The 25,820-nt window shown below is 36.8% G+C and overlaps 6 protein-coding genes and 1 non-coding gene across 11 annotated transcripts; 2 read left to right on the forward strand and 5 right to left on the reverse strand.

Moving 5' to 3' along the window:
- Positions 1-707: 707 nt before the first annotated feature.
- On the reverse strand, positions 708-4,574 carry LOC119987882 (transmembrane protein 53-like). Its single transcript, XM_038832788.1, has 6 exons — positions 4,266-4,574; positions 3,460-3,588; positions 2,448-3,273; positions 2,204-2,309; positions 1,511-1,701; positions 708-1,166 (listed from the first exon to the last, which is right to left on the reverse strand). The coding sequence occupies exons 3-6, from the start codon at positions 3,197-3,199 to the stop codon at positions 902-904; spliced, it is 1,314 nt and encodes a 437-aa protein (XP_038688716.1). The 5' UTR covers positions 3,200-3,273; positions 3,460-3,588; positions 4,266-4,574; the 3' UTR covers positions 708-901.
- Positions 4,575-5,981: 1,407 nt separating this feature from the next.
- On the reverse strand, positions 5,982-9,492 carry LOC119988078 (FAD synthetase 2, chloroplastic-like). The gene is made up of 5 exons (XM_038832989.1): positions 9,110-9,492; positions 8,233-8,285; positions 7,580-7,715; positions 6,813-6,991; positions 5,982-6,690 (listed from the first exon to the last, which is right to left on the reverse strand). The coding sequence occupies exons 1-5, from the start codon at positions 9,379-9,381 to the stop codon at positions 6,179-6,181; spliced, it is 1,152 nt and encodes a 383-aa protein (XP_038688917.1). The 5' UTR covers positions 9,382-9,492; the 3' UTR covers positions 5,982-6,178.
- Positions 9,493-10,326: 834 nt separating this feature from the next.
- Positions 10,327-10,399, forward strand: TRNAK-CUU. Its single transcript has one exon. It is a non-coding gene; the product is annotated as a tRNA-Lys (tRNA).
- A 154-nt stretch (positions 10,400-10,553) lies between these two features.
- On the forward strand, positions 10,554-13,165 carry LOC119991557 (polyubiquitin-like). Its single transcript, XM_038837903.1, has 2 exons — positions 10,554-10,676; positions 11,789-13,165. Exon 2 carries the CDS (start codon positions 11,789-11,791, stop codon positions 12,932-12,934), a length of 1,146 nt encoding a protein of 381 aa, XP_038693831.1. The 5' UTR covers positions 10,554-10,676; the 3' UTR covers positions 12,935-13,165.
- Positions 13,166-13,418: 253 nt separating this feature from the next.
- On the reverse strand, positions 13,419-16,214 carry LOC119991566 (protein-S-isoprenylcysteine O-methyltransferase A). Its single transcript, XM_038837913.1, has 3 exons — positions 16,040-16,214; positions 14,322-14,406; positions 13,419-14,231 (listed from the first exon to the last, which is right to left on the reverse strand). Exons 2-3 carry the CDS (start codon positions 14,401-14,403, stop codon positions 13,612-13,614), a joined length of 702 nt encoding a protein of 233 aa, XP_038693841.1. The 5' UTR covers positions 14,404-14,406; positions 16,040-16,214; the 3' UTR covers positions 13,419-13,611.
- A 1,142-nt stretch (positions 16,215-17,356) lies between these two features.
- On the reverse strand, positions 17,357-21,132 carry LOC119987887 (cytochrome b5 domain-containing protein RLF-like). Of its 4 annotated transcripts, none has more exons than XM_038832802.1 (6): positions 21,063-21,132; positions 20,191-20,286; positions 19,612-20,005; positions 18,226-18,360; positions 17,997-18,023; positions 17,357-17,717 (listed from the first exon to the last, which is right to left on the reverse strand). In XM_038832802.1, the coding sequence occupies exons 2-6, from the start codon at positions 20,224-20,226 to the stop codon at positions 17,641-17,643; spliced, it is 669 nt and encodes a 222-aa protein (XP_038688730.1). In that variant the 5' UTR covers positions 20,227-20,286; positions 21,063-21,132; the 3' UTR covers positions 17,357-17,640. The 4 variants fall into 4 exon arrangements, with proteins under 4 accessions (XP_038688730.1, XP_038688725.1, XP_038688738.1 ...); XM_038832797.1 differs by having other exon boundaries at positions 17,997-18,047; XM_038832810.1 differs by having other exon boundaries at positions 17,671-17,801; positions 17,950-18,023.
- A 492-nt stretch (positions 21,133-21,624) lies between these two features.
- LOC119989155 (superoxide dismutase [Fe] 3, chloroplastic) lies at positions 21,625-25,746 on the reverse strand. Of its 2 annotated transcripts, XM_038834510.1 has the most exons (8): positions 25,601-25,746; positions 25,413-25,496; positions 25,025-25,216; positions 23,489-23,660; positions 22,560-22,633; positions 22,462-22,488; positions 22,328-22,351; positions 21,625-22,243 (listed from the first exon to the last, which is right to left on the reverse strand). In XM_038834510.1, exons 1-8 carry the CDS (start codon positions 25,694-25,696, stop codon positions 22,118-22,120), a joined length of 795 nt encoding a protein of 264 aa, XP_038690438.1. In that variant the 5' UTR covers positions 25,697-25,746; the 3' UTR covers positions 21,625-22,117. The 2 variants fall into 2 exon arrangements, with proteins under 2 accessions (XP_038690438.1, XP_038690445.1); XM_038834517.1 differs by lacking the exon at positions 22,462-22,488.
- Between the last annotated feature and the right edge of the window lie 74 nt (positions 25,747-25,820).

Consider the following 25,820-nt stretch of genomic DNA (forward strand, 5'->3'; position numbering starts at 1 on the left):
ACAATCATAGTATAGTTTAGTGTGTTCAAGTGTGGATTCCATAAAGAAATGGAGTAAGATTATGAACATAAGTTTTTTCTAATGACATAATATTTGGGTCGAAGCCCAATACTACAAAATAGATATTGTTTCGATTGAGAATTCAAATAATGACTTAAAACAACCACAATGGTGTGCTTTTGTTGAAACCAACAAAATCTATTGGAGATGTGTTTTACTAATGTGGTTGGATACTTTGATAATGTGATTAAGTCAACAAAATATATTGGTACAACGATACAAATTTGTTGACTTGATTTTTGATATAATAGAGATAGAGCACATTATTGATTTTAGTGTGATTGTGGTGTTGTAAAGTGAAGTGGGACCTATACATGACAGCTCTCATGCCATACCAATTGGCCCAACAAAAATGGACCAACAAAAAAGAATTGTTGTAGCATCATTTTTTGGCTAACCCATCAAAAATCACGTTTTCACCGTTCATGCCCCCTAAATGCACGCCATTGCAGGTGCTCACCTCATAAAAATTACCAGTAAATTATCACCCATAAAAAATTAAAAGGCTGGTTTTATGATCTTTGTTGTCTGATACAAACACTTCTCATGCCCTTTATCATAATAAAGGCCACCAATTCAATTAAATTTAATATTGTAATAAAATTCCCCATTATGTAATAAATACAAAAAAAAAAAAAAAAATTCTCTTCAGAGATGACAAATGACTAGAGGAAACACGTACATCTTTATTTACACTTTTTTGATATGATTTAAGAATCGAGACGACCTTCCTCCATGTCAATGAATCAATTTCTATAAGCTCTGTATAATTTTAAAACTTCTAATAACAAAAGAAGAAAACAAAATGTTCTGGTCAGTGCCTGTGCCTCAGCTGTTTTGCTTAACAATTGCTTTCAGCAAGCATACAATCTTCTAAAAAATGGTTGAGCTGAGAAGTATAGAGATTTGGGTCATTTCTGAAATGATCAACATGAGGCGTGGAGACAAAGTTGCACGCCCTGACCTCACGCCCCGACTTTCGCTGTTCTTCGATGAACGACTCCACTGATCCGGCCGGGATAACTCTGTCGGCGGAGCTGTATATATACAACTGCGGGCATTTCGGCTGTCCGGAAGACAACAAGCCCACCACATCAGAAAGCCTCCTGTGAAAAAAAAAATAAATTTATGTAAGCTTCAATGGATGGAGAAACCGCCAAGACAGATATCAGTATTTGTCGTTCCTATAGAAAATATCATTCCGCAACTAAACAGTAAACACACCCTTTTAAGCTTTTACAAGCACAATTACGGGCAAAAGAGTGCCCAGCGAGAGAAATATCCGTAAGCTAGAAAATTAGTTTTCAAACTCCCTATCACATTTAGCTCAAGATATTTATAAGAATAATCATTATCCAACAGGTATAGATTGCAAGAAATTTCAATAGTATCGTCATGCAATAAATCAGAGACAAGAAAACGGTGAATTGTTGAAGGGGGAGTAAAGTACCTGTTCACTTTAGGAATATTTAAAACCACCTCAAAGAACTTTTCCAAAACCAACAGCAAAGTGGATTCTGCTACTGCAGGTTTGTGACCACCAACTAATTCCTCTGCATCTGATGGCATTGAATTTCCAAATCCTTTGGTAGCAACACTATTCTTCTTCAGGAAAGCTGCAGAGAAACCAGAGGCCCAGACCTAAACAAATGGAACAAATTTTCAAATGAATTTTTTGCACAGTATACCATACATGTTCATCCAAATCATCCGGATAACAAACATCTATTACCTTCATTTCTTTAATTTATAGCCATTCACCATCGTTTAAGATTTAGAACCATCTGGATTAGGTTAGTAACTTTTAACCTACTCATTGAAGCTCTTATGCAAATAAAAATCTTAGAGACTTGTGCAAGTGCCAAACACAACGCACAATGCATTGCATGAGGAAGTGCTAAACCCCCCCCAACAATGTCAACTTATCATCCAACCTACCGATCATAGACTTTATCAGCATTCACAAACACAATCATAGTATATATACAAGTTTTTTGTCAAAAGATATTCATTTTCCAGTGATGGTGACTGAGAGTATTTGTTTGGGAAAGAGAACAAGAATACAAAAATCAACCGAAGCTACACTACTATTCTCACCCACAAAAATCTAGAAAATTTTAACAACTGCAACAATGATATATACCTGAGGGTCAGGTCGTGCAACAGGTGCAGAGTCCACAATACAACCCCTGATATTGCCCATTAAAGACGGATCCTGTTTCTGAAACTTCTCCAGGATGACTCCATATCTGCATCAGGATACATTCAATCAAAAGATGGAAAACAAAATTGTGCTACAAAAGGCAAATAATAACTAAAGGAAAAGGTGTATGTGTAGTTTGGTTTAGCGAGAGAAAAAGAAAGGTTGGAGTTGCAGGGAGGCTCACGTTAACCATCCAGTGTTGCTAAAAGTGTGAAAAACCAAGTTATTTCCATGTTCTTCTTCCAACCAACCAGCAAGATGGTTAGCAAGCATTTCTACATTATGTTCAGCTTTGCCGCCAACTTGATAACTCAGAACCTCACTCATTGGAAAAGTAAAGGTAATAGCATGATACCCCATTGAAGTATACCACTCTGCAAATCTTTTTAAATGTTTTTGTTTTGCTCCCAACCATCCTAGCAACACCACCACAGTCTTGGATTTCACGGATGGAGAGTTGGAAGTCCCAGAAACATCAATTGCATTTGGATCTGGAAAATGCCACCTATACAACACATCAGGTGGTGAACTAGAGATGGCTTTCGTTGATGCAGTTGGCTTTGATGCTTGGGGCAATTTGGCAGACTGATAAGAATCAAGAAGTACAGGAGAAGCAAAAGAACCACTTGTACCAGTAGCAAACTTGTGGCTAAGGTCAGAAACAGGCAAATGAACATTAGGTACAGGGATTCGTATCCGCCCTATGTATGACAAATTTGCAAGCTTGGAAACTGATATATGTGAAACCCACGAAGACTTTAATTCTTGTGCTAAAGATACATGAGTTTCAATTTGTTCTAAGGAGGAACAACTGTCTGATGATCTAATAGATGGCAACTTATTGGAAAATTCAGTAGAAACAGAAACCGTAGCAACAAGAGCAGCAGCAGCGAAAGGTCGTTGAAGGATTCCAGACAAGGAACCCATATTGTACATACAGAAGAACAAAATCTCTCGTGCCAATATCAAGTTATGATCATATACTCCTCACAGAAGTCCCAAATCAAAATCTGGCAAAACCCAGAAAGCAAACTATTAAAAAGCAGCTAAATTTAACAAATCAACGAGATCAACATAAAGAGTACGCGGAAAATCAGACTTTATAGGAAAACAAGTCTGCAATCCAAGACGCACGAGGAAAATGCGAAATAACATAGAGGTTTGGTATAACCAGCCGTTGGGTCGCATATTCTTACCTGATTCTTGGTGTTGGACTTAGTCCAAGAAAATCGGGCTGTCAATGATGTTGACAGCCCGATTGTGCTCAAGGCACCGACCAAGGAAACTTCTGTTTTCGGATAGTCAAAAGCCTCCTTACGAAGTCCCTGAAGAGAAAAAACACAAACTATATATGATTTTTTATACGATTAAGAAACAATATAAAGTACTAATTTATAAGTTGCTCCCAAAAAAAAACTATTAATTTACACCGCGTAGCAAATTACAAAAGAGGGAAAAACAGGGGAGATAAAATAAGCATTAAGGGCTGCTTCTAGCAGGCGATGAAGGGAATAAAGAGTAAAAGATATGGGTAGAATAGGAACCATTGACAAACCTCGGGAGCCTCTAACGTGAGAGGTCAAAAGACTCGTTTTTTGGGGGGAGTGGGACAATGAAATAGACAGAAACAAAGTTCCACGAGATGTGATTGGTGTATGTGATATTGGGGGTGACCCGAATAAACAGAAACGAAAGCCATTTTTTCTACGCCGACGGCGAGGAAGCTCTTGACCGGGAAAAATTGAAAGATAAGAAACGGCGGCTTGAGCAGGGTAAGAGGATAGAAATTGAGTTTTGCCCTTCGGGCACAACGAATTTGGGGGAATTTAGATAATTTCGAAATGCAGAGCAGAACATCAGTAGTAACTCAATTGAAACTGAAATTAGAAAAAGAAAAAAAAAATCCAAAAGCTATCTCTCCTAAAAATCGGACATTCAAATCGATTCAAAAGAGAAGCTTCTCTAAACGCCAAAATCAAAGACAATTCCATTCCATACGCACCTGAGAAAGCGAGGGCAGGGAGTCGGAGGAAGACGAAGGAATGTGAAGGCGAAGTCTTGTCGAGGAGAAGAGAAAAGAGATTCCTCGTTTACAGGAGATGATGTCAGAGAGAACGGAAGACAGCTTTTTATTTGTTGGAGAGAGAGGTGGGATTTTTACGTGACGGAAATTACGCAGAGTTTGTGCGCCTCGAGACTTCATGCCAACAATATCATTTTTGTTTTCAAATATTCCCTTCCTTTTCTTTTAATTTTTGTCCCTCAGATCTTATTTTTCTTTATTTATTTATATTTTTTAGTTGATCAAAAGCCACATTAGACAAATTTGATACTTGATATGAGTTTCAACTCGGGTTGTTAAGTTGGTGCCTGACTTGCACATAAATTTGTAGGCTAACGACAGAATAAATTAAATCAAAACCTAGCATATGGTCAATATTACTCTTGGTAGGTCTTGTTTTTTTTTTTTTTTTTGTTTATAAAGGGTTTAAACCTCAATACTTCATCCCATAATAACAAACGTTATACGTAATGCTACATTAGCGGCTTAGAAATTTAAGAACATTAGTAGAGAAATTAGAAAACTGAAGAACAAACACTGGACTAGCACCGAGATGTACGGGTAGGTCTAATTCTTTGATTGCCACCAAACTTATCTTACTCAAGTAATTGATTATTTTTAAAAAGAAAAAACTTCTAGCGTACATAATTGGAAAAGGTGAAAGGATTGGGGGTTATAGGATATGCTGCATGAATATACTTTTTTATATAGATGTGTTCTTGCAAGTATTGAGATTCTCATGGAGTGATGATGCCCATTAAATTCATGTTCTGTCGTGATCCCATTTGGCAATTCCATAACTTATTATCATTTTGGTTTTGTCAATCAAATTCAAAACTGTAAGGTATGGGGAGGGGAATTGGGCACATATTATTAATTAATTTATTTATTTATTTATTATAATAACAAAATATTCTCTTCAATGTTTTTGGGAACAACTTTTGAGCCTTACACGTGAACGATAATGATTGGTTAGCGAAGTGGCGGTAATGAATCAAACAAAATAGACCACTAGATCATTGGTGGGGCTTGAACACCGTTCGATCCAACAGAGAATTTGTACCAACTACCAAGACGAATATGACAGAGAAGATAATAAACTGAAACTGAAGATGCGATCGTAGATTTTCCTGCTGCAAAACTGTCGATACGCAAGCTCTTTCACCAGTTAAATCACTTGCTCTGACATTTCTATTTTGTGAATCAAAAGGCATCAACTGGAAATGCACAACTGCCAAGGGTTTCAATGGAGCAGATGCATATGAAATCAAAGTAAGTACCAAAGAATTATTCTTGATATCAAGAAAGCTAAACTGAGCATCAACTCTGGCGGGATTAGCGTGAGACTGCTACTTTCGATGAGTAGAATAACTAAAACACAAAACTGTAAAAGTATCCTTGTCCGCTCAATAATGCTGAACAAAAATCAACAGATTGGAGGATTTAGAAAGAATTACCTGCAACTTAATGAAATTTTCAGTCGCGGCTTGCTATCTCACTGCTCCAGCTCCCAGCAAGTGCTTGATAAACTTGTGGTAGCCTTAACAAGCATAGGATGAGAAAGATCACTGATACGCACAGAGTAATAACTTGATTGAAAGATCATTGGAAAACAATGCAGACCAAATGACGCCAATTTCCAAAATCAATATGATGATCATATTTTTGAATTAAATAATAAAAAAAGTAATTTATTGATGTACAATATCCAAATATAGTATATCTAAAATAAATACAAAAATTCCTGTCATGCAGCAATGTATTCTATTTGCTGTGAAACAAGGATGATTTCTAAGCCCTGAAGCTGAAATACTAAAACAAATTAATGTGTAGGAGACATAAGTTAAGCACAGTCAACTCTCATAGCCAAATTCAATACCCAACGACCGAAAATCCTGAATATTATAATGATCAAGAATATCTTCCTCACCCGCTTCTAAATGGATATGTGTCTCATAGATGCACAATCTACATGGTACTGACTTCTCATCACCTAATAAAAGAGAACAGTCCTCATAAAACCCATCCTTTGGAGGTAGATTTAATAAACAACATTTTGAAACCAATACACTTCTCTCATTGTAAGTCCTAAATCCATAATGGTCATTTGCTGCCAATAGGATACGATGGGGGCGACCTAAAAGTTCTGACACATACTTCATATCACCGCTGTCTAGAGCATGGCGAACTCGGGTAGATGAGACTTGTCCTCTCTCTTTTAGATCACTTAAGTTCATGCTTCTTAGGTCTTGATTTTTGTCCATGACGGAGTTTATAATGTAAGCGTCCATACCATACTCCTCACACAGCCTAACAAGTTCAGATGCATCACCAGCAGCTTTGTATCCAAACCGGTAGTTTTCACCTGTCACCGTCACACCAATAACACTTCTACTTCAATATAATGAGGTTTCATCATCTACATTCAAAATCCAAAAAAGAACATATTAAACCCAGAAAAGCAAAAAGTGAATTGAAGCCATTTACCTGCCACGACCCCACACACTTCAAGCTCCTTTGACAACTTCTCAACAAATTGCCGTGGAGTGAGATGTCGAACGCTTGAAAATTCGATTCGGAATTCATCTGGGGCTACATTATTAACGCAGTATGGGGCCCAAGAGGAAAGCACACGCTTCCTATCACACTTGGCTACTACAGGAGCCCTGTTCATAGAAAGTAAAATGTGAAAGGAATACGTATATAAAGCAGCAAAAAAACAAGTATTTCAGCAATTGATGAATCAATATCTAGTTTTGGAGATTAGCATATTGCAAAAGTTGGGCTCGGCTTTATAATTGCTTTTACCTCAAACTTATTCTTTTGCCTGATAACAAATCATAAGTTTTTAAGGATGCAATATGCAACCTTATTGGAGCACATACTATAGTAAGCTTAAAGGTGAACATGAAAGTATGAACAACGAAGTTGAATACATATTATCATAAGCTTCAAATGCAGCTAACCATTTAATTCTTTTTTCTAGCTATGATGCAGAATGAAACCATATTGTTTGCTCCAGGATTCACAAACTATTAAGTATTAACATCCAACGACAAAATCATGGGATGTGATGCTTATTACATAATAATTGTAACAGTCAAAATATTAAATCTAGCCGTAAATTCAATGCAAAATAATTGGAACAGAAAATTCACTTGTACTAATAAAAGGGTAAAAAAGAATCTGATAATATTAATAGAAAATGAGCATTAGAAAGCCGATACTGTGAAAACAAATAACATTTTCCATACCTCGGCTCCCAACCAAGTACTTCTGCCATTCCAACTAAAGATAGAAGATATGGAACTCCAACCTTTGATGCTTGAATGGCTAGTTCTCGATGGCCAATGTGAAGAGCGTCAAACTTTCCTAATGCTACTACGCCTCCTGGTAGAACGATCACCAGAAGTCCAATTTACAAGTTTTAGATCCCTACATATAAAAACAGGCATATGCGTATGCACATTTCTTACACAATTAAAGCACAAGCAAGCACAAACAACAGGAGAGTGGGCGTCCTGCCCATGTTATCAGAATGAATTGTAAGTAACTACCTTTATTCAATTCCGCTTTACAAACAAGGCATTTATCAGTTAATGAATTACTACATGCAAATTAACCACTATCATAGATAGTAGTTATGCAACCAAGCAAGCATTTGGAGGCTTGGAGCTCAGTTGGTGAAACATTAGGAAAATATTTCTCAAACTCCAGAGCTCCTAATAATACATTCTCCTTGACTGAAAGCTTCAGGACATCTAGAAGCTGATAGTCACCATTGCTCTAAATTTTAGAAATAACCTCTATATGTAAGAAAAGAAAACCAGAAAATAACAAAGAGAAGGTGTACATTTTGAAAAACTGATTATAAAATAATAACATAATAATAAGAGAAACAACATACCTGCCACTGGGGACAATCCTTCGGAAGGAACTTCATGGTCATCTTCTCGTTGGCTTGGCACAAAGAAAGAAACAAGAAAATCGGAAAAGGATGGATCAATCGGAAAGATAACTAACAGCTTATTGTGGCGATATATAGAAGGATAATGTTCCCAAAACACAGAGGATCAATTAAAAAAATTCATGTTCCATCACGAGCATGCAAAGTAAAATAAAGAGAGAATCTCAGAACAGGCATATTAACAGAAGATTTTCGGCTTTTCTTTTAAAATTAATTCCTCAGTGTTCGCAAGCTTAGCATTCAAAGACCCATGATATAAAGTACAACTGCAGTAAAATTCTCAACATTTTATTATTGAGCATCCAAAGCACAAATGGTATGAACATCACAACAAATTAAAGAGATGTATTATGTTGATTTATGTTTCTCTATGTATGTTCTCTAAAGAAAGAAAATGGCAAAACATGAGATTCAACAATGACAGCTCCAAGCCTCATAAGCTCATACATAAAATAAAGTAAACCCAATAATATATTATAACGGAAAAGCTTTCCCTGAATTACAGCCAAATAGTTTCTCAGTTACTCTATTAAACTGTCTCAAGTAATCCTCGTCTGAATCTATCAAGCAGGGAGTTGGACTAAATCTATATCGCCTATAATCAGAAAATATTCCCCGAAACGAACTCTTTTCCATTAATTTTATAGTTCAAGTCAAAAAATAGTTACTTGAACTGTTTACTTAACTCTCTAACATCACCACTAAAAACACTTTGAGATTATTCACTATTTACGGGATTATGAACAATTAGTATCATGCATTCTTTGGATGAAAATTTCTTAACGAAAGAAAGAAAAAAAATCGATTATAAGAGAACCTGAAACAATCAGAGAGAATTGGAGTATCTTCGGGCGATTTTGACTGTAAGCTCGAAGAAGAAACCATTCTCTGATGCAGTCGACAATGGTGGTGATTTTCACCAATAATCGCTCCGGAGGGAGCTTTCACCGTGAGAGAAGAGGAAATCTGAACGAATTTGGAGCCGCAAAACCCTAGCCCGAACCCGAATCCAAGGTAGTGATACTGATGGGGATGATAACTACACTCCAGTAAGCGATGGGACATACGAGAGCCACCGTCCGCCAACATTATCAAGTCCGACTCAATTTTCTCTTCACTTTTCACTGGTTTTGCTTCTCAATCTCTACTTTTTTGGTGACCACAACGTGTTCTCTGCTCCTCCATGGCTATGGCTAGTTGTGGAAGAATTCCGTTTCGAGTAATAGACAGACAATATGTTACTTGGAAAAATATACATCCAAAACCCCTGAACTTTTGGTCGATCGCAAATTCATCCTCTGTAATTTAAATATTTACAAAATGACACGTTTTAGGGTTTTATTACCCATAGTACTTTGAATTAGTCAAAATTAAGCCATAAAGTTTTTTTAAAAAATCACCCCCCTTAAATTAACATATTCTAATTTTATCACGATTGGGATTGGGAGGGGAGGAGGCCGATCACGATTTCTCGTTTGCGTTAACAATTAGAGAATTTACAATGGTGTTATTTGGTCTAGACCAACAAATATGTATAGGGTTTTGTGTTTTGTTAATGTGTTTTGTGTTTTGCTAATGTGGCTGTATTGTAATATGTGTTTTATTGGTGTGGCTGTATTGAGATACGTGTTTTGTTGATGTGGCTGTATTGAGATACGTGTTTAACTTGACTTTTTATGTAATAGAGATGGGGCCCAGTATTGATTTTTGCTGGCCCAACAAATTGTTCCCATTGCAATTGCTCTTATCGCTATCAAATTTATCATCCCAACCAATGACCCATCATTTTTGATAGTTTATTATTCTAACACTATTTTGGGGGTTTCATCCATAGACCTCTCCTTGAGGTTACTCCATGGCCAAATGGCAATATTTGTTACCATAAATTGATCCTATGAGTCTATTTGAGAGAGTTATAATTTGAAGAAATCAAGAAAGGAGAATAATGAGGGTGAGAGTGGAAAAGGTTAAAAATTTGGTCAGCTCAACTTAAGTTAGGTATTAATTGTTACTATCCTCGAGATGCGACAGAAAGCCCGTCTAGCTCAGTTGGTAGAGCGCAAGGCTCTTAACCTTGTGGTCGTGGGTTCGAGCCCCACGGTGGGCGTATTTCTTTTGCTTTTCAAATTTTTTTAAAAATTTTGAAAAATTCAGTATTATAAAATATTTATAGAGCGATCGATCGCACATTCGCATGCGTAATCATCAAGGAGACCATGCCAAATTAAAACGTGGCGTTATCTCATTGGTTACACTATAAATATCTTGCGTGCTGAAGAAGTCGGTGGTCACCTTTATAAAATCCAAAACCTTGAGCCCTGATATTCACAAATCACGATCTCTCCGATCCAAATCGATTGAAGCGACTAGAAATCTCTCGCAAGGTACGCCCAGTTGTTCTTCCGATATCTTTAATTATGTAGTTTTATCATCTTTTCCAGATCTGTTTGCAAGAATTTTGTTCTCTCTTTCCGTGCAATTTAGGTTTTTATTGTCTTGATGCGTTGCGATCATCTTTTTTAATCTCGGATTTAGCGATTGATCAATTTGTGATTATTTTAGTTATTTCTTTCATGTGATTTTATTATATATAAGCGCGCTTTGTGGTTTGGTGTTAGATCTTGGAGGAACGCACGCATATGGATGTTTTTCTGTTGTTTTGGTGGACCTGGCGGTTTGTTGATGACTCTTTATATTGATTCCGGGGTGTTCACTATGCCAGTGGATTCCTTTGTTGAACTTTGATTATTGCAAAGTTATTTCTATGCATAAATCTTTTATTCTTGTGAACAAATCCATCTTGAAAGTACTTCTGCCAATTTTTGTTGAGTATTGTTCCTGAAACAGTAACTGAAATCGTACTTTTTTAATGTTCTCTTTTATTAAATAATCTTCGGAATTGCATATTTTAGTTTCAGTAAATTACTGGGGTTTTTGATTTAGTGCTAATTGCTATCGGCCCATCAGGTCTTTATGGTTGGTGATGACTGTATAACTTGTTGCTGTCTATGTGGATCAGTTGATGATGTTTATTTTTGGTGCTACTTGATTATGTAGTACGCTGCTTACCAGCGAAGTACCTGGTGTGGGCGATGGGTTTTTGGAAATATCAGTTTTTTTGTTGTAATATTTACATAATTTGAACTTTAGATGTTGCAAGTGCTATTTTTACTTGGTCTTTGCAGAAGAAGTTGATTTTATGTGATTGTGAAAACATACTGTGTTTGTAAATGCCTGGTATGACTCGTGTTTCTTTTCTCTAAGAGCTATCATAGAATGATCAATGGTGTATCTAATTTATTGAGTAAGATATTCTGTTCTTGCAATTTCTTGGTTAAACATAACAAGTTATTGGAGATTGAATATTTTTTTGTTCAGTTTGAACGTTCTTATATTATTTTTTTGGAATTTGTTCTTCGTCATTGCGATTGGTTGATCAATGTGGATTTGCAAGCGTGCTATTTCTAATTTTTGTTATTGCTTGGCTTAATAACAGATGCAGATATTTGTGAAAACCCTCACTGGCAAGACAATCACTCTTGAAGTAGAAAGCTCAGATACCATTGACAATGTCAAAACCAAGATCCAAGACAAGGAGGGAATCCCTCCGGATCAGCAAAGACTCATCTTTGCTGGCAAACAGCTTGAAGATGGCAGGACCCTTGCAGATTACAATATTCAGAAAGAGTCCACTCTCCATTTGGTGCTGAGGCTGCGTGGTGGAATGCAGATTTTTGTGAAAACTCTCACTGGGAAAACCATAACCTTGGAAGTTGAAAGTTCAGATACTATTGACAACGTCAAGGCCAAGATCCAGGACAAGGAGGGTATTCCCCCAGACCAGCAGAGGTTGATTTTTGCTGGGAAACAGCTTGAGGATGGAAGGACCCTTGCTGACTACAACATCCAGAAAGAGTCCACTCTTCATTTGGTTCTTCGCCTGCGCGGTGGTATGCAAATTTTTGTTAAGACTCTCACTGGAAAAACCATAACCTTGGAGGTGGAAAGTTCGGATACCATTGATAATGTCAAGGCGAAGATCCAGGACAAGGAGGGTATCCCACCAGACCAGCAAAGGTTGATCTTTGCTGGAAAGCAACTTGAGGATGGTCGCACCTTAGCTGATTACAATATCCAGAAGGAGTCTACCCTTCACCTGGTACTCCGTCTTCGTGGTGGTATGCAAATCTTTGTCAAGACCCTTACTGGAAAGACCATCACCCTTGAGGTCGAAAGTTCGGATACCATTGACAATGTCAAGGCAAAGATCCAGGACAAGGAGGGAATCCCACCAGACCAGCAAAGATTGATTTTTGCAGGCAAACAGCTTGAGGATGGAAGGACTCTGGCTGATTATAATATTCAGAAGGAGTCTACTTTACACTTGGTGCTGAGGCTGCGTGGTGGGATGCAGATTTTTGTGAAGACCTTGACTGGGAAAACCATCACATTGGAGGTGGAGAGTTCAGACACAATTGATAATGTAAAAACCAAGATCCAGGACAAAGAGGGGATTCCGCCGGACCAGCAGAGATTGATTTTCGCTGGGAAGCAACTGGAGGATGGGCGCACTCTTGCCGATTACAATATTCAGAAGGAATCAACCCTGCATCTTGTTCTCCGCCTCCGCGGTGGTTTCTAACTTGGATGGGAGTTCTGAGGTCTCTTCATCTGTTTTAATGTCCTTTCTGGCCTAAGATAGTTTTATGTCCCCGTTATGCCCTATTAACAATGGTTTGATTTTAATGCTTGTTCCATGTTGGGTCGCCAACTCGCCATGGTGTCACACTGTCATGGCTTGTTGGGTGTTTAAAATAGCTTCTCTTGTTATTTTCGGATGGTTATGCTATAATATTGTTTTGTTTTTAATTTCTTTTGTTGGTGCAATTGAGATCAGAAGAGGTCGCTTCTTATCATGAGAGTTTCTTTAAACCTCTATCGATTTTTGCCATTACTGCGCTGATATTGGCAGCCTGGAAATGCCACTTCTAAGTTAACAAAGACAACAGTAAAATCACCTATTTATTACGACGAACTTGCACTCATCAATTATAATATCCTGCAATCGAGTTTGGGTCAAGTGTATTGGCAGCTGCTAGAGACAGAAAACCAATCAACTTAAGATATCTTAGTAGAACCGAAACTTTGCAGAGTTTAGCAGCATAGTTGGTTAAATCTTGCCAAGGGCAGAATTATAGCAAAGCTAAAAGCAACACAATAAATGAACATAGAATGTTAAAACTGAAATAGATGCTAAAGTCCCTTCATACAGCCCTAAAGAAACAATCTATATGATACAAATGTTAATGGATAGATCTTTCACCTCACAAATGGAATCCCAGATGGAACATGTCGGGCATATTCCTCGTACTCTGATCCAAAAAACTGCCTCAAGAAATACTCTTCGTATGGTATTCGTTGTGAGAAGAATCGCCAAACAACAACTCCGAATCCAATTGTTGCTATGGGATTACACAGCATTATCTGAGTGCCTACTGACCAAATGAAGAAACCACAATAACTTGGATGACGGCAAAATCTATAGACTCCATGTGTGATGAGTTGGTGATGCTCCTCATGGTGAATCTTGATAAGATGTGTAAAGGACCGACCAGCAGTTATGATTGCCAGTTTGCGCATCACTTCCCCAACCACAACCATTCCGAGGCCTAAGTTGCTAATCCACCAATATTCCTTCAAGCTGGGAAAGAAAACTATTTCAATAGCGTACTCCATCAATGAAATGAGCATTGCCAGAAGATAGTTTTTGCTGATCAGAAGTGAGCTAAGCCTGACATTTGATCTCCCATGAAACATTATAGCTAAAAGGTATTCAGAAATATGAAAGAAGATAATTGCGAAGAACATCTGAGATAACTGTCTGCATGCTGTGTAAGTGAATACTTCTGTCATATTTGCAAGCTGAAGTAAGTCAAGTCCTGTCACTGATTGTAACTTTGATGATATCAAGAGGGGTTCAATATCTCATTACAACTAGGACAAACAGACTAGCTGTGGTTAACTTGGACCTGAATAGAATGCAGAGGTAACGAACTTGGATACTGCAACTTGAGTTGTGATATCATCCACAATATGCTTCAAAAAGGACATCTCCTGTAGAGAGAGAACAGGAGTAGAATTTAGAGACAACGATATGATACAGAAGTCGCACAAAAAGTTTTAAAAGACAATGTGAACAAACTAATTTCCGGCCACTTGACTTTCATCTTCTAAATCAAAGGAAAACACCAAGACTAAGCGAATAGAAGTATTTGCAGAGTGAAATCATTGGTAAGGAAAACTAAAAAAATGAAATAGTAAAGCAAATGCAAAAATGAAAAGAAAAAAAAATCAGTCAATACACAATATGCTTGTGAACTGATGACTAATGTCAAAGGTGTATTGTTTGCATTATACAAATCTAATAAAAGGTAAAAAAAAAATTACAAGTCGTCTGCTTTGACTAATTTGATCAAATGCATTTGGTCAGGTATCTTCTCCCATTTCAAAGTCAGTTGTTTTTTTAAAAAAAAAAAAAAAAAATTACTGAAGGAATATGACAAAAAATGTTTTAGATATAATCAGGTGTTGGTTTTCTTCACTCATAGATGAAATCTATATACCACAACAATAACTACAACAATTGATGCAAAAATAGTCTTGCCTAGTCGCTTGCCTGAGAAGAGAATCAGCTATCTCAGAGACAACAACTACTATAAGTATTACTCCCACACAAACTCAAACACCAAGGACTGGTATGAAGACCGGTGGAAAGCCGAATCATCGATTGATAAGTTCCAGAAGCCCGATCTGTGATGGGAAAGAAGAGCCAAAACAAATCCTATAGTATAGTTCGCTCAAAACCTTGCAACCGGGAAGCCTCATCTCTTTCTTACAATTCTTCTTTCTCTGAATCTCGTCTATCTTTGTTTAGGGAATCGATAAACATCCATTCATTTTCTTTTTGTTTGCTTTTCATTCTCATAATTCAAACAATTTACAAATATTCTGCTGTCAAAGAACATTCCTAGATTTCATAATTACAAAATGTAGTGATATCCAGCAAAACTTCCTATACTCTAGTCCTAACTCAACCTGCATGAATATCAACAATGGCCTCTGGCCAAAACCCAATCAATCACAAAAAATAACAACAAGCAAGCATGCAGATAATCTGAGGCCTGCGTCCTTTAGCCAATCAACCATTATAAGATATCATCCTTCATATCCAAGTTTTCCATAACCCATCAAAATATCACACTCGTAACAACTAATCCAAAAACATCAATATCATCAAAAAAAAAATCATTATGAATTACTAAGTCAGAAATAAATTGCCTTTCTAGAGAAGAAGAAGGGGGGAAAACTCAGATAATAAGCATGCATAACGCCTAGGAACACTCTGCTCCTGTAAAATAAACCTATAGATTTTGTTTTCTAAGCTATTCCGCATTAGACTTCAATTTCTACTGGAAATTCTTCGCTGCACAACCAATTCACCACAACTTAAGATAAATCCCCTAATTAGACTAACATGCAATAAATAACTAAAATAATTGTATAAAATAGATCCAATCACAAATTGATCAATCGCTACATCCGAGACTAAAAAAAGATGATAGCAACGCATCAAGACAATAAGAAAACCTAAATTGCACGGAAAGAGAGAACAGAATTCTTGCAAACAGATCTGGAAAAGATGATAAAACTACATAATTAAAGATACCGGAAGAACAACTGGGCGTACCTTGCGAGAGATTTCTAGTCGCTTCAATCGATTTGGATCGGAGAGATCGTGATTTGTGAATATCAGGGCTCAACGTCTTGGATTATTGGCCCCGTTTGGATTATTGTAAGTAGTATAAATGCTACTCACAATCAAACAGCAATCAAACAGGTTTCTCGAGCACGTAAATCGAGATCATTTTGCTCAGTATAAAAAGGCTACTTTTCACATGGTCATTTTAGTAGCATTTAAATGTAAAAAATCGATATTGTCCTTATTAATTTTTTTAATTTCATTTTTACCCTCACATGTTGCGTTATCTCACCGAGAACCATTTTAATTGTTAGTAAAAAATAAAAATTTTACTCGCATTTCTGTTACTTTGCCAAACTGACGCAATTTATATAAAGATAATCACTGATTTCTCCGACACGCAAGATATTTATCGACTAACCAATGAAATAACGCCACGTTTTAATTTGGCATCGTCTCTCTTACAACTCCTTGATGATTACGCATGCGAATATGCGTTCGCTCTATAAATATTTTATAATACTGAATTTTTCAAATTTTTTTAATAATACTGAATTTTTTTCAATTTTTTTTTCAAATAGAGAAATACGCCACGGACTCACAACCACAAGGTTAAAAGCCTTTCACTCTACCGACTAAGCTAGATGGGCTTCCTGCTGTCTGTCGAGAAGTGTAAGATTTATTACCTAACTTAAGTTGAGATGGCCAAATCTCTTACCTCTCCCACTTCTCACCACTTTATTCTCATCCCCTAAATTTCTTCAAATTATAACACTCGTAGAATAAATCTATGATAGCGAATATCGTCATTCAACCATGAAGTAACCTCACACTGGGGTATATGGGTGAAACCGCCAAAATAGTGTTAGAAATTAGAATAAACTATAAAAAAAATGACAGGTTATTAGTTGAGTTGATAAATTTGTTCGTAATAATTCTTAGTATAAGCGGAAAGTCAATAATATTTTCACTATTATAATTTTTAAGATAAAACTCTTATTCAATTCGGCGTATGCAAATGCCAGGAGGAGATCATACTGTTTTGAACCTTCCCCCTAATTCTCTCCAAATCCCTCCCTTTAATGAAATTTTTTATCTCAATCATTTTCAAAACCCTCTCCTTAGTTTTTTTTTTTATAAACTATACAAACAAGGGAATTTGAAGAAAACTCCCTTTCTATTCCATTCCCTCCCGTCAAATTACTCAATCCAAAAACACTATAAAGATCTGCCTCCTCCCCTCCCAATTTCAATTGCAATAAAATTAAAATATATTAACTTAAAAGGAATGAATGGATTGGGTTCAACTGGTTGGCAGAATGCTGCATTACAGATTCAAGTCCAACAAAAGAATTAACTGGCATAGTGAAAACACCGGAATCAATGTAAACAGTATTGAATGAAATATACAAACATTATTTTCATGGACAAACTTGCACATGATCAAATTTGCTAAATGGTATGTATATATATAACATGCATGATGTTCCTCTATGTAAAAAGGAAGATGGAATTGCTACGTCCAATCATCTGGGTCTAATCAATAGAGACATAAACCACTTCTTGATTGTTCGAACATTGCTCTGCCTTCACTGGCTATCGTCCAGAGTACCCACCAGGCACTTCTCCAGCAAGAAGTCGGCATTGACCCAAGCATGGTACTTATCTGAAGAACGTATTAAGGATTGCAGTAGCATGGCAATTTCCTTTTGCTTTGAAAAGAGGTATTATCAGAACAGCATAAAACTAACTGTAACCTAGCTTTTGTTCTGTGACTACCTATGGTAGGTTGGTGCTCCCCCCCGGATGAGTTCCCTCTATAACAGTTAGGATCTTCAACGCGCATGAGAACATAGATTGATAATATCTTATAGAGGAACATGTTCTTTAAGAGCTACTCAGAGTAGAGACCACAAAATACAAACTGAAGAATATCAAAGGATACTGAATAAAGATGTGCAGTCTTTTCCCACTGCCCTCATCAACAAATCAATGCCTGCGAAAAGTAAATTATCAAAGTAATCCTTGGCGCAACTGAATATAAAAATTCGACAAAATTACTAATGCACACGGAATTAGCAAGAGTGATGATACTAGTCTATCAAACCAGTCAGAGAACAATTACTCTCTCGCAAATTTGAAAAACCAAAAGTAGCGTAACATCATGCACATACCTCCAGGGTGAAACTTCATATAAGGAGACAGGTTGTAGACACGGCCTTTAAGAACAGTCCACATGGAACCTTCCGTTTTGTGTTGCCTAACTTCATTCATAAAAATCAGCCTCTTATTTGACTGTCCTTTGAGTCCTGAGAAATGTAAGTTTAAGCAAAAGGCAAAGAGCAATTGGTATGACAACACACAAATAGAAGACAACAATTAACTCAACCAGAGGTTTCAACGAATTTCAATCAAAAAGGAAAGAGTTTCTTTAGTAATCCAAGATGCAAAGCCTTGCCAGTTGCAACAATTTAAACTGGCTGAAAGTTTCTCGACTAAGTTGCTTCAGAATTTGTACAACAAATGAAATGAGTGGAGAGACAACTTTTCAACAAACAGAACCAACTAGCAGTAATCATTAAGACTTTTCTCCTTGTTCACCATGTCCCCACTATTCAAACAAGCACAACAGCACCCTAAAGACTAAGAATTACAAAAAATCATAGTTGAATTTTTTTTACTGGCCAGGTAAACAATGCTCGTGCACCAGGCTCCCACAGTGGTCGGTGTCGAGGACAGGCAAGATGTACGTAGATTTTACCCCGCCTAATATGTGGAGAGGCTATTTCAAGGAATTGAATTTGTAATCCCCAGGTTGCACCCCTGCCATTGTACCACTGGGCCACAATTCTTGAATTTATTATATGACATTCAAAGGAATGAAATGAAAATAAAAATAAGCAGATATATATACTACAATTATTCTGAAATATAATCTGAATCAACTCTAATTTCAACCACCGTACGGGCATATACAACACCACCGCATAATAGATGCACAAAAATCTGTAGCGTTAGAAACTCCCAAATATCTCAACTCAGCATTCAGGGAAAAAAAGATTCTGATAAAATAAGTCACTTTCATAAAAAATGTATCATTTGTGAGCAACTTTTGAGCTTCTTTGTGATTTCCTGAAAACTAACCAGACTTTGCAAGCTTGGATGAGTTAAAGAATTGCATTGAATAAACTTAAAGCCATCTATTGAGCAGTCAACACATAACAAATGAAAATTTTGAACCAACTAGAAAAAAAGGGGATAATATAGAGGATGCACTGAGATAAGTACTACATTCATTATCAGCAAGACATACCTGCAACTTTACAACACTAAGAACCTATAGAGAAGTTGATAAAACAAGGTTTGTCGACATTTTTATTTCACTTAAGGATTGGGATAGCTTGATCGAATTTGATTCAACTATTCTCCAATATTACTCCCGGTGTGTCATATAGCATGAAAAACAGTAAATGTGGCCTGTAAATTAAGATACACTGAGAAAGAGGCGAATGCAGTAGATATACAAGTTATGAGCTTAAAATAGAAACACTAAAAGTTACCAGCAAGGTCAGGATGTGTTCTAGTTAGTTTAAGCCAGTCCATTTGACTATAACCCTTTTCAAAAGGAACCTTTGCTCGAGGTGTGGCCTTCCTAGAAGATGTTTTTTGCTCTTGTAAATCCTTTACCGATGTCTCAGCATCTCTGGAAGATACTTTTCCTGAAATTCCACTAGATTTTGCTGGAGATGATGAATCAATAACATTGAATGTCAAAGAACCAACAGTTGCCTCCTTTTTGGCTGTGGCATTATTTGAAAATTCACCATTCCACAAGGAACTTCCCTTCTGATCAACACTAGTTCCGTTTGAGAATTCATTGCTAATAGTAATACTACCAATATCTGATACAAGTTTATTTTCCTCGACACCATCTGGGTTGACAGGGGGACCAACCTAAATAAATTTAAGTATCTAGTGAAATTAGGAGACATAATTCTATATAAAGAAAATCGAGACCAGAGGTCCAGCAAAATTCACAGAATAAGGAAAAAAAAAAAAAAAAACTTGATAAATTCAATTAAATGCAAGAAGAACAGTGACCGGCAAATGTCTCATGTAAAAGATGAATTTAAACTTACCTGACAAAAGGTGAAATCATTGTCATCGTCCATCATGCAAACTGATCTAAGAGATCGTTCTCGTGCAATGATACAACAACTCTTCTGATTGACCACCTGCAATTATTTAGTAGCCAAGACATCACAAACTGGGAATATTAAAAGAGAAAAGGGAAAAAAAATCTAATCCGAATAACTAACTATATGACAGAATAAAATGTAGGGGAATAGCAATAACGGAAACTTACAATGGTTGGAAACAGAAGTAAACTACACATTACAAAACATACATTTTTAGAACGACTACTGAGCTACTGGGATCCAATTTTGTAGTCCTCATTCTGTCCCTCCGTAACCTTTTTCTCCAATCTCATCTTATATAAATTTAATCACACTAGACAGCCCAAAGACACTATATATTTTGCCTCAACAAAGCTTAATTTCTCAGAAAGATTTCAAGCAAAACCAAATCCTTATTGATACTGATCCCTGATGGTGTTTTATCCAGAGAGAATTTTTTTTCTCTACTTAAATACATTCCTAAACAATTTTGCCTTCAAAGTTTGATCCCAAAATATCATGTTTACCTAGTAGCCTACGTAATATGTATGTAACACTCCCAACAACTCATGAAACCACCATTGGCAAGTAAAGCCACTTTAGTGTTTAGGCGTAAACCAATTTTTTCATAGCTTTTGACGGTGAAGTGAATTCGAAAACAGCAACAAAATGAACAGATCCTTCAATTCTTACTTTTGTTCCGACAGGTAAAAAGCAAATATGCGATTGACATATCAATCAAAAGAACAACAAAAAGCCTAACCAGGAAGAGCAATAGGGAGTTCTACAATGAAAATCGAAATCGTAAGCGAAAATCAGATGAACACAATTACCAGAAAGATTTAATCAAATCAACAATTGCTGCACTTTGTTCGAATCAACGAAGTCTGATGAGGAGATGAATATTTGTCAGAAAAAATACAGCTAACGAGCTCCAATTTACAGGGAAAAAGCCCAGCCCAACCCAAAAAAGGGCCACAAAGGTTCGAGGCTTTTTTTTAGGGCCCATTAAGTTTCCTTTGTTATTAATCTCAGCCGTAAAAAGAGCCCACAACAATGCAACATGCTGACCACAACAGATAAGAATAGACCGAAATCTATGTTGATACGAGTCTGGAAGTGAGACGAGTCAGCAGAATCAAAATTTCACAAAAAAAATCCCAACCATTTGAGCTCCGTAAGCCAACTATATGAGCACCGTAAACCTCAAATCCGAAACCATAAGCCAATTATTTGAGCACCGCAAACCCTAAATCCGAAAAGAATCAAGTAGGCTATCAATGTTCAAGTCTGATTCCTTTTAAGCGAGTTGAGAAAATAGTGAGAGGCAGTTTTGGACCAGGACTTGATGGACCTACTGTTACATAAACTTATTGGCCTAATAAGTTCGTACCGAAAGAGTCATGCATTCCCTATATAAAAACAAAGACTAGCATGCTTTCCATTGTCTGAAATGTCTGTCCAGTGTCCACTATCCAAAGACAAGAAGATTCATAAGAAGAGAAGGAAAATTAAGATGCTAAAAAATTAGTGCTAATAGTTACAAATTCTGACCAGAAATTATACAACAATTAGTCATTCGAAAAATCTACCAATGGCGGGCTTACCATCTGAAGCAAAATTGCACCCTAGACCCGTTTGCCCTTCTATCAACTACCAAAAGTGCTGCAGAATGTGGTGTATGGAAGCTGACCCTTTCCGACCCCCTTCCAGTCATCTCATTTTGGACCAAAACGTTGACGAATACGATACAACAGAAATACAAAATCGAACTGAAGGTAAGAGAATCGAAACTCTACGCTCGAGGTAACTGTCTCATTGATACTCCATCCAGCAATCCAGTAAAGTAACCTGATACTGGAGTCAGGGATTAGGCTTTAAATGCAGTTTAAGCGATTGGAATGGTAGGTTCGCCCAAGCTGACAAAGGACTCTGCTCGAATCATGCGTGCCATTGCCGAATTCCACGACACAAGGTGGTCCATAAACACGTTCACGTATTTGCCTCTATCATTCTGTTCAAAACGTCCAAAGATGACCGGTAAAATAATTATTCTCACTGGGGTATAATAAGAAAATGAGGAACAACTGTTGCGTACCTGGTAATCCAGATAATAAGAATGCTGCAAGATAGAATACAAGCGGATTATCAACAATGTTACTAAAGAACTTGAGACTTAATACCAATCTCCATAACACACACACACACACACACACAGAGAGGGGGGGATACCTCCCACATATCCAAACTGATGATGGGCTGCAAAAGAAGGGAGGATCAATAGAATTACCAAGATATGATTAATTAAAAAGGAGGTTATGGTGGCTTACTAGGTCATCCCACACAAGAGGATTAACAGCATTTGATGTTTTAGTAACCTCAAGCCGTCTCTCTTCTCTCTTCACTAAAACAATGAAACAAATATTACAAGTAAGCAAAGGTCTTCATAAAAGAAAAACGACATATCACTAAATGATTCCCACTGCCACCAAGCATAAATGCTTAGCAAAATGAAAACAATTCATTCGACATTCCATAATCATGGAAATTTTAGATATTTACAACTCTTGAGGATGGTAGTCATCAGTGTGCGATTTATTGCCTTGAATAACAACATCTATAAGAAAAGACACATAGGCCGAAACTAAAAGGCATCTTAAAAGTCAGAGAACCTAACTCAAGTTTCAGAACAGAAGTACATGAGCATTGTGTATCGTTGCAATGGTGCATTATAACTTGATGTAAAATACATAAAATTTTCACCGAAAAGAGAGAAGAAAAAAAGAGGAGAGGAGATGTGTGCACACTTGAAAAATAACAGTCCTTGCTATGTTAAAAGCACAGGGAAAGAATTTAAACCAACTTATTGAATTATCAGCATAATCATACAATATAGGGAATCCAAGAACATTGTCAAAGGACCGAATTTGAGAAGGAATATCAATAGGTGAAATATGAATGATATCTTGATACCTTGATCCATCCAAATGAAATATCGGCGATGATAAGATGATGAGTGATAAAGGTGGAGATCAATTTTGTCAGAGTAATACAGAAAACACCAAACTAAAGTTATCCATTTATAAATAGTATATAAAAATTATGTGTAAAAACATAAATTATCTTTTGTTTCTTTATTAGGGAAAAAGTATTTCAAAAGCCTGAAGACCCAAGTTGAAGTTAAAAGCTGTTTATTATTATTACCAAAAATATCCTCCAAATCAAATTATTTCTAAAATGAAATCAACCAGGGACTTACAAACAAGCCAGACCCAGCCAGAGCCAAACACTGTAAGGGCTGTTTCAATAAACTTCTCTCTAAAATTTTCAAAGGAACCAAAATCTTTCTCGATCTGCTGGAGAACACCGAGTTTGGGCATGTCTCCTCCTCCTGGTTGCATGGATTCCCAAAAAAAGTCATGATTCCAGACCTGCAACCATGGGTTGAGTCTTGGCAATGCATCAAAAACTTCATAGTAATGTCACAAGAAACGTCCAAGTTCTAACTCTAAATAAGGATAAAAACAAAAGTAACCCAACAATTTGATGTGGGCGGCATTAGATCATAAGACAAATGCACATATGCAGAAATTCTCTCGTACATATAAGGAGCAAAAGAGAAATTGAAGTCCACAACTTATCTTCCAAATATATCAACAGGACTTTGCTACAGTGGCTGATTGATTTTGCAACATACCAATACATAGTTAAGGGTCACAGACTTTACAACGACTGGGTTTCATGTTCCAACGAAAACTTATATATGGACATCAAAGACCATGAAATAGCTTTGCCCCCCAACTAACAGAAACCCATTGGCTGCTACAATGTGCATTGAGTCTTTATATTCATATTGTTTGTGGGTGGAGCTCAAGGGGAAAAGGAAAATAATGCACTAATCCCTTTGAATCCAGATTGCAGTCCAGAGTCACTGTGACTGGACAGGAATAAGAACTCATTAGTGATTGACAGTCATTATTTAATGAGTTATCACATGGTAATCAATTTGGCAATAGTTTTATACTTCTGACACAATAGAAGAAAAGGAAAATTGAAATAAAAAAGAATGAATATCTGCCTCTATTGTCTATGGCTACTGGCACGCTCTAACTGTTTTCTTCACCTTCGCCAATTATCCATAAAAAAGGAATCACAATTATATTCTGTCCGTTTTTTCTTCCACTCCTGTCTTCTACACAGAAAATTATGAGGGGAAAAATTAGAGGAAAAGATACCCAAAGCTAGTAACAAGGGAAGCACACTTAAAGGGAAAGGCCACAGCTACTTCTCTTGTCAAGATACTTCAACTTTCAGAATAGTAAATATACAAGAGATTATTGCCCGTCAAGCACAACACAGAGTTTTTAAAAAAAGTGAATTCCAGCAACACAACATTCTTTCATTAACTGGATCACTGTTTAGGACAAACATAGTATCCACTTGCACTCACTGTTCTTCAATCAAGCAAGTGAACTCCATTTTCTACAAAAGCAGCAACCTTTGAAGTTCACTGATGGTGTGATAATACAAGAAAAAATAATATAAGATTAATAAGAGAATATTACTTTGACCTTCATATCATATTTCTAAACAGTAACGTATTAGTTGATCAGCTGGCACATAATGCATTCCCAAGAGTTCTTCCAAGGGAAAAATATTGACCAAAGCTATGAATCACATAAACCTCCAGCCATTGTAAGCAAGTAAATTAACTGTCGAAGATGTACAAAGTGAAGTTTTAACTAAGAAAACTTCGTTAAAAAAGGCATCTCCTAAGTTCTAACCTTAAACATACCTGGGCAGCATTGTTGAATTCAGGCATTGGGTTTCCATTGTTGTAGGTTACTTTGACAAGTTCATCCAAAGTGTGGCCATATAGTATGTTATTGTTCTCGAGATGCTTATTCAAACCTTCCAAATAACCACGATGGTGTTCTCCCCAATGCATCTCCAGCGTCCTTTGGCTCATATACGGTTCTAAAGCATCCTAAAAAGGACCAACATATAAATAAGCAACATTCAAGTATAAAAAAAGATTTCATATTTTGAAGTGCAGAACTACCAAGCAATGAAATTCAATGGGTAAGCTGCTGAATTGATGTTTTCTCATCTAACACCGGGTTTACAGACAATTATTAAATTATAAGTGTTATCCATGCGACACGAATAGCAAATTCACTTACAAGCTTGTATGGAGGTCTCTTCAAGCCGTAGAAAGCAATAACTCTTGAAGCTCTCTGCGACCTATGGAATCTCCACTGCTTACTCTGAGTAGATAAATCATTTCCAAAAACAACGATGCATTTCATCATAGATAGCATAACAAAAAACACCAGAAATCCGATATTGCTTGCGGAATGACGAAACTAACCAGGCCGGGAAGTACGTGATTCTTTAGTCGTTGAGGAAAATCCGATTGCAGAAGATATGAACTTGGAAGGGGAAGATTACAACATAGAGAACCCATTTCTTCTCTCTGTGGATAAAGAGAGGAAATAGGATTTAATAGGAGTGAAGCTTTCGGCGTCCCAAGCCCTGTGTTGATCTGTTTAAAGTTTAAACTTGTTTGAAGTTTTGGGCCTGGCACAAGT

The sequence above is a fragment of the Tripterygium wilfordii genome, chromosome 3, assembly GCF_013401445.1.
Source record: "Tripterygium wilfordii isolate XIE 37 chromosome 3, ASM1340144v1, whole genome shotgun sequence".
In the NCBI taxonomy this organism is placed as follows: Eukaryota; Viridiplantae; Streptophyta; class Magnoliopsida; order Celastrales; family Celastraceae; genus Tripterygium; species Tripterygium wilfordii.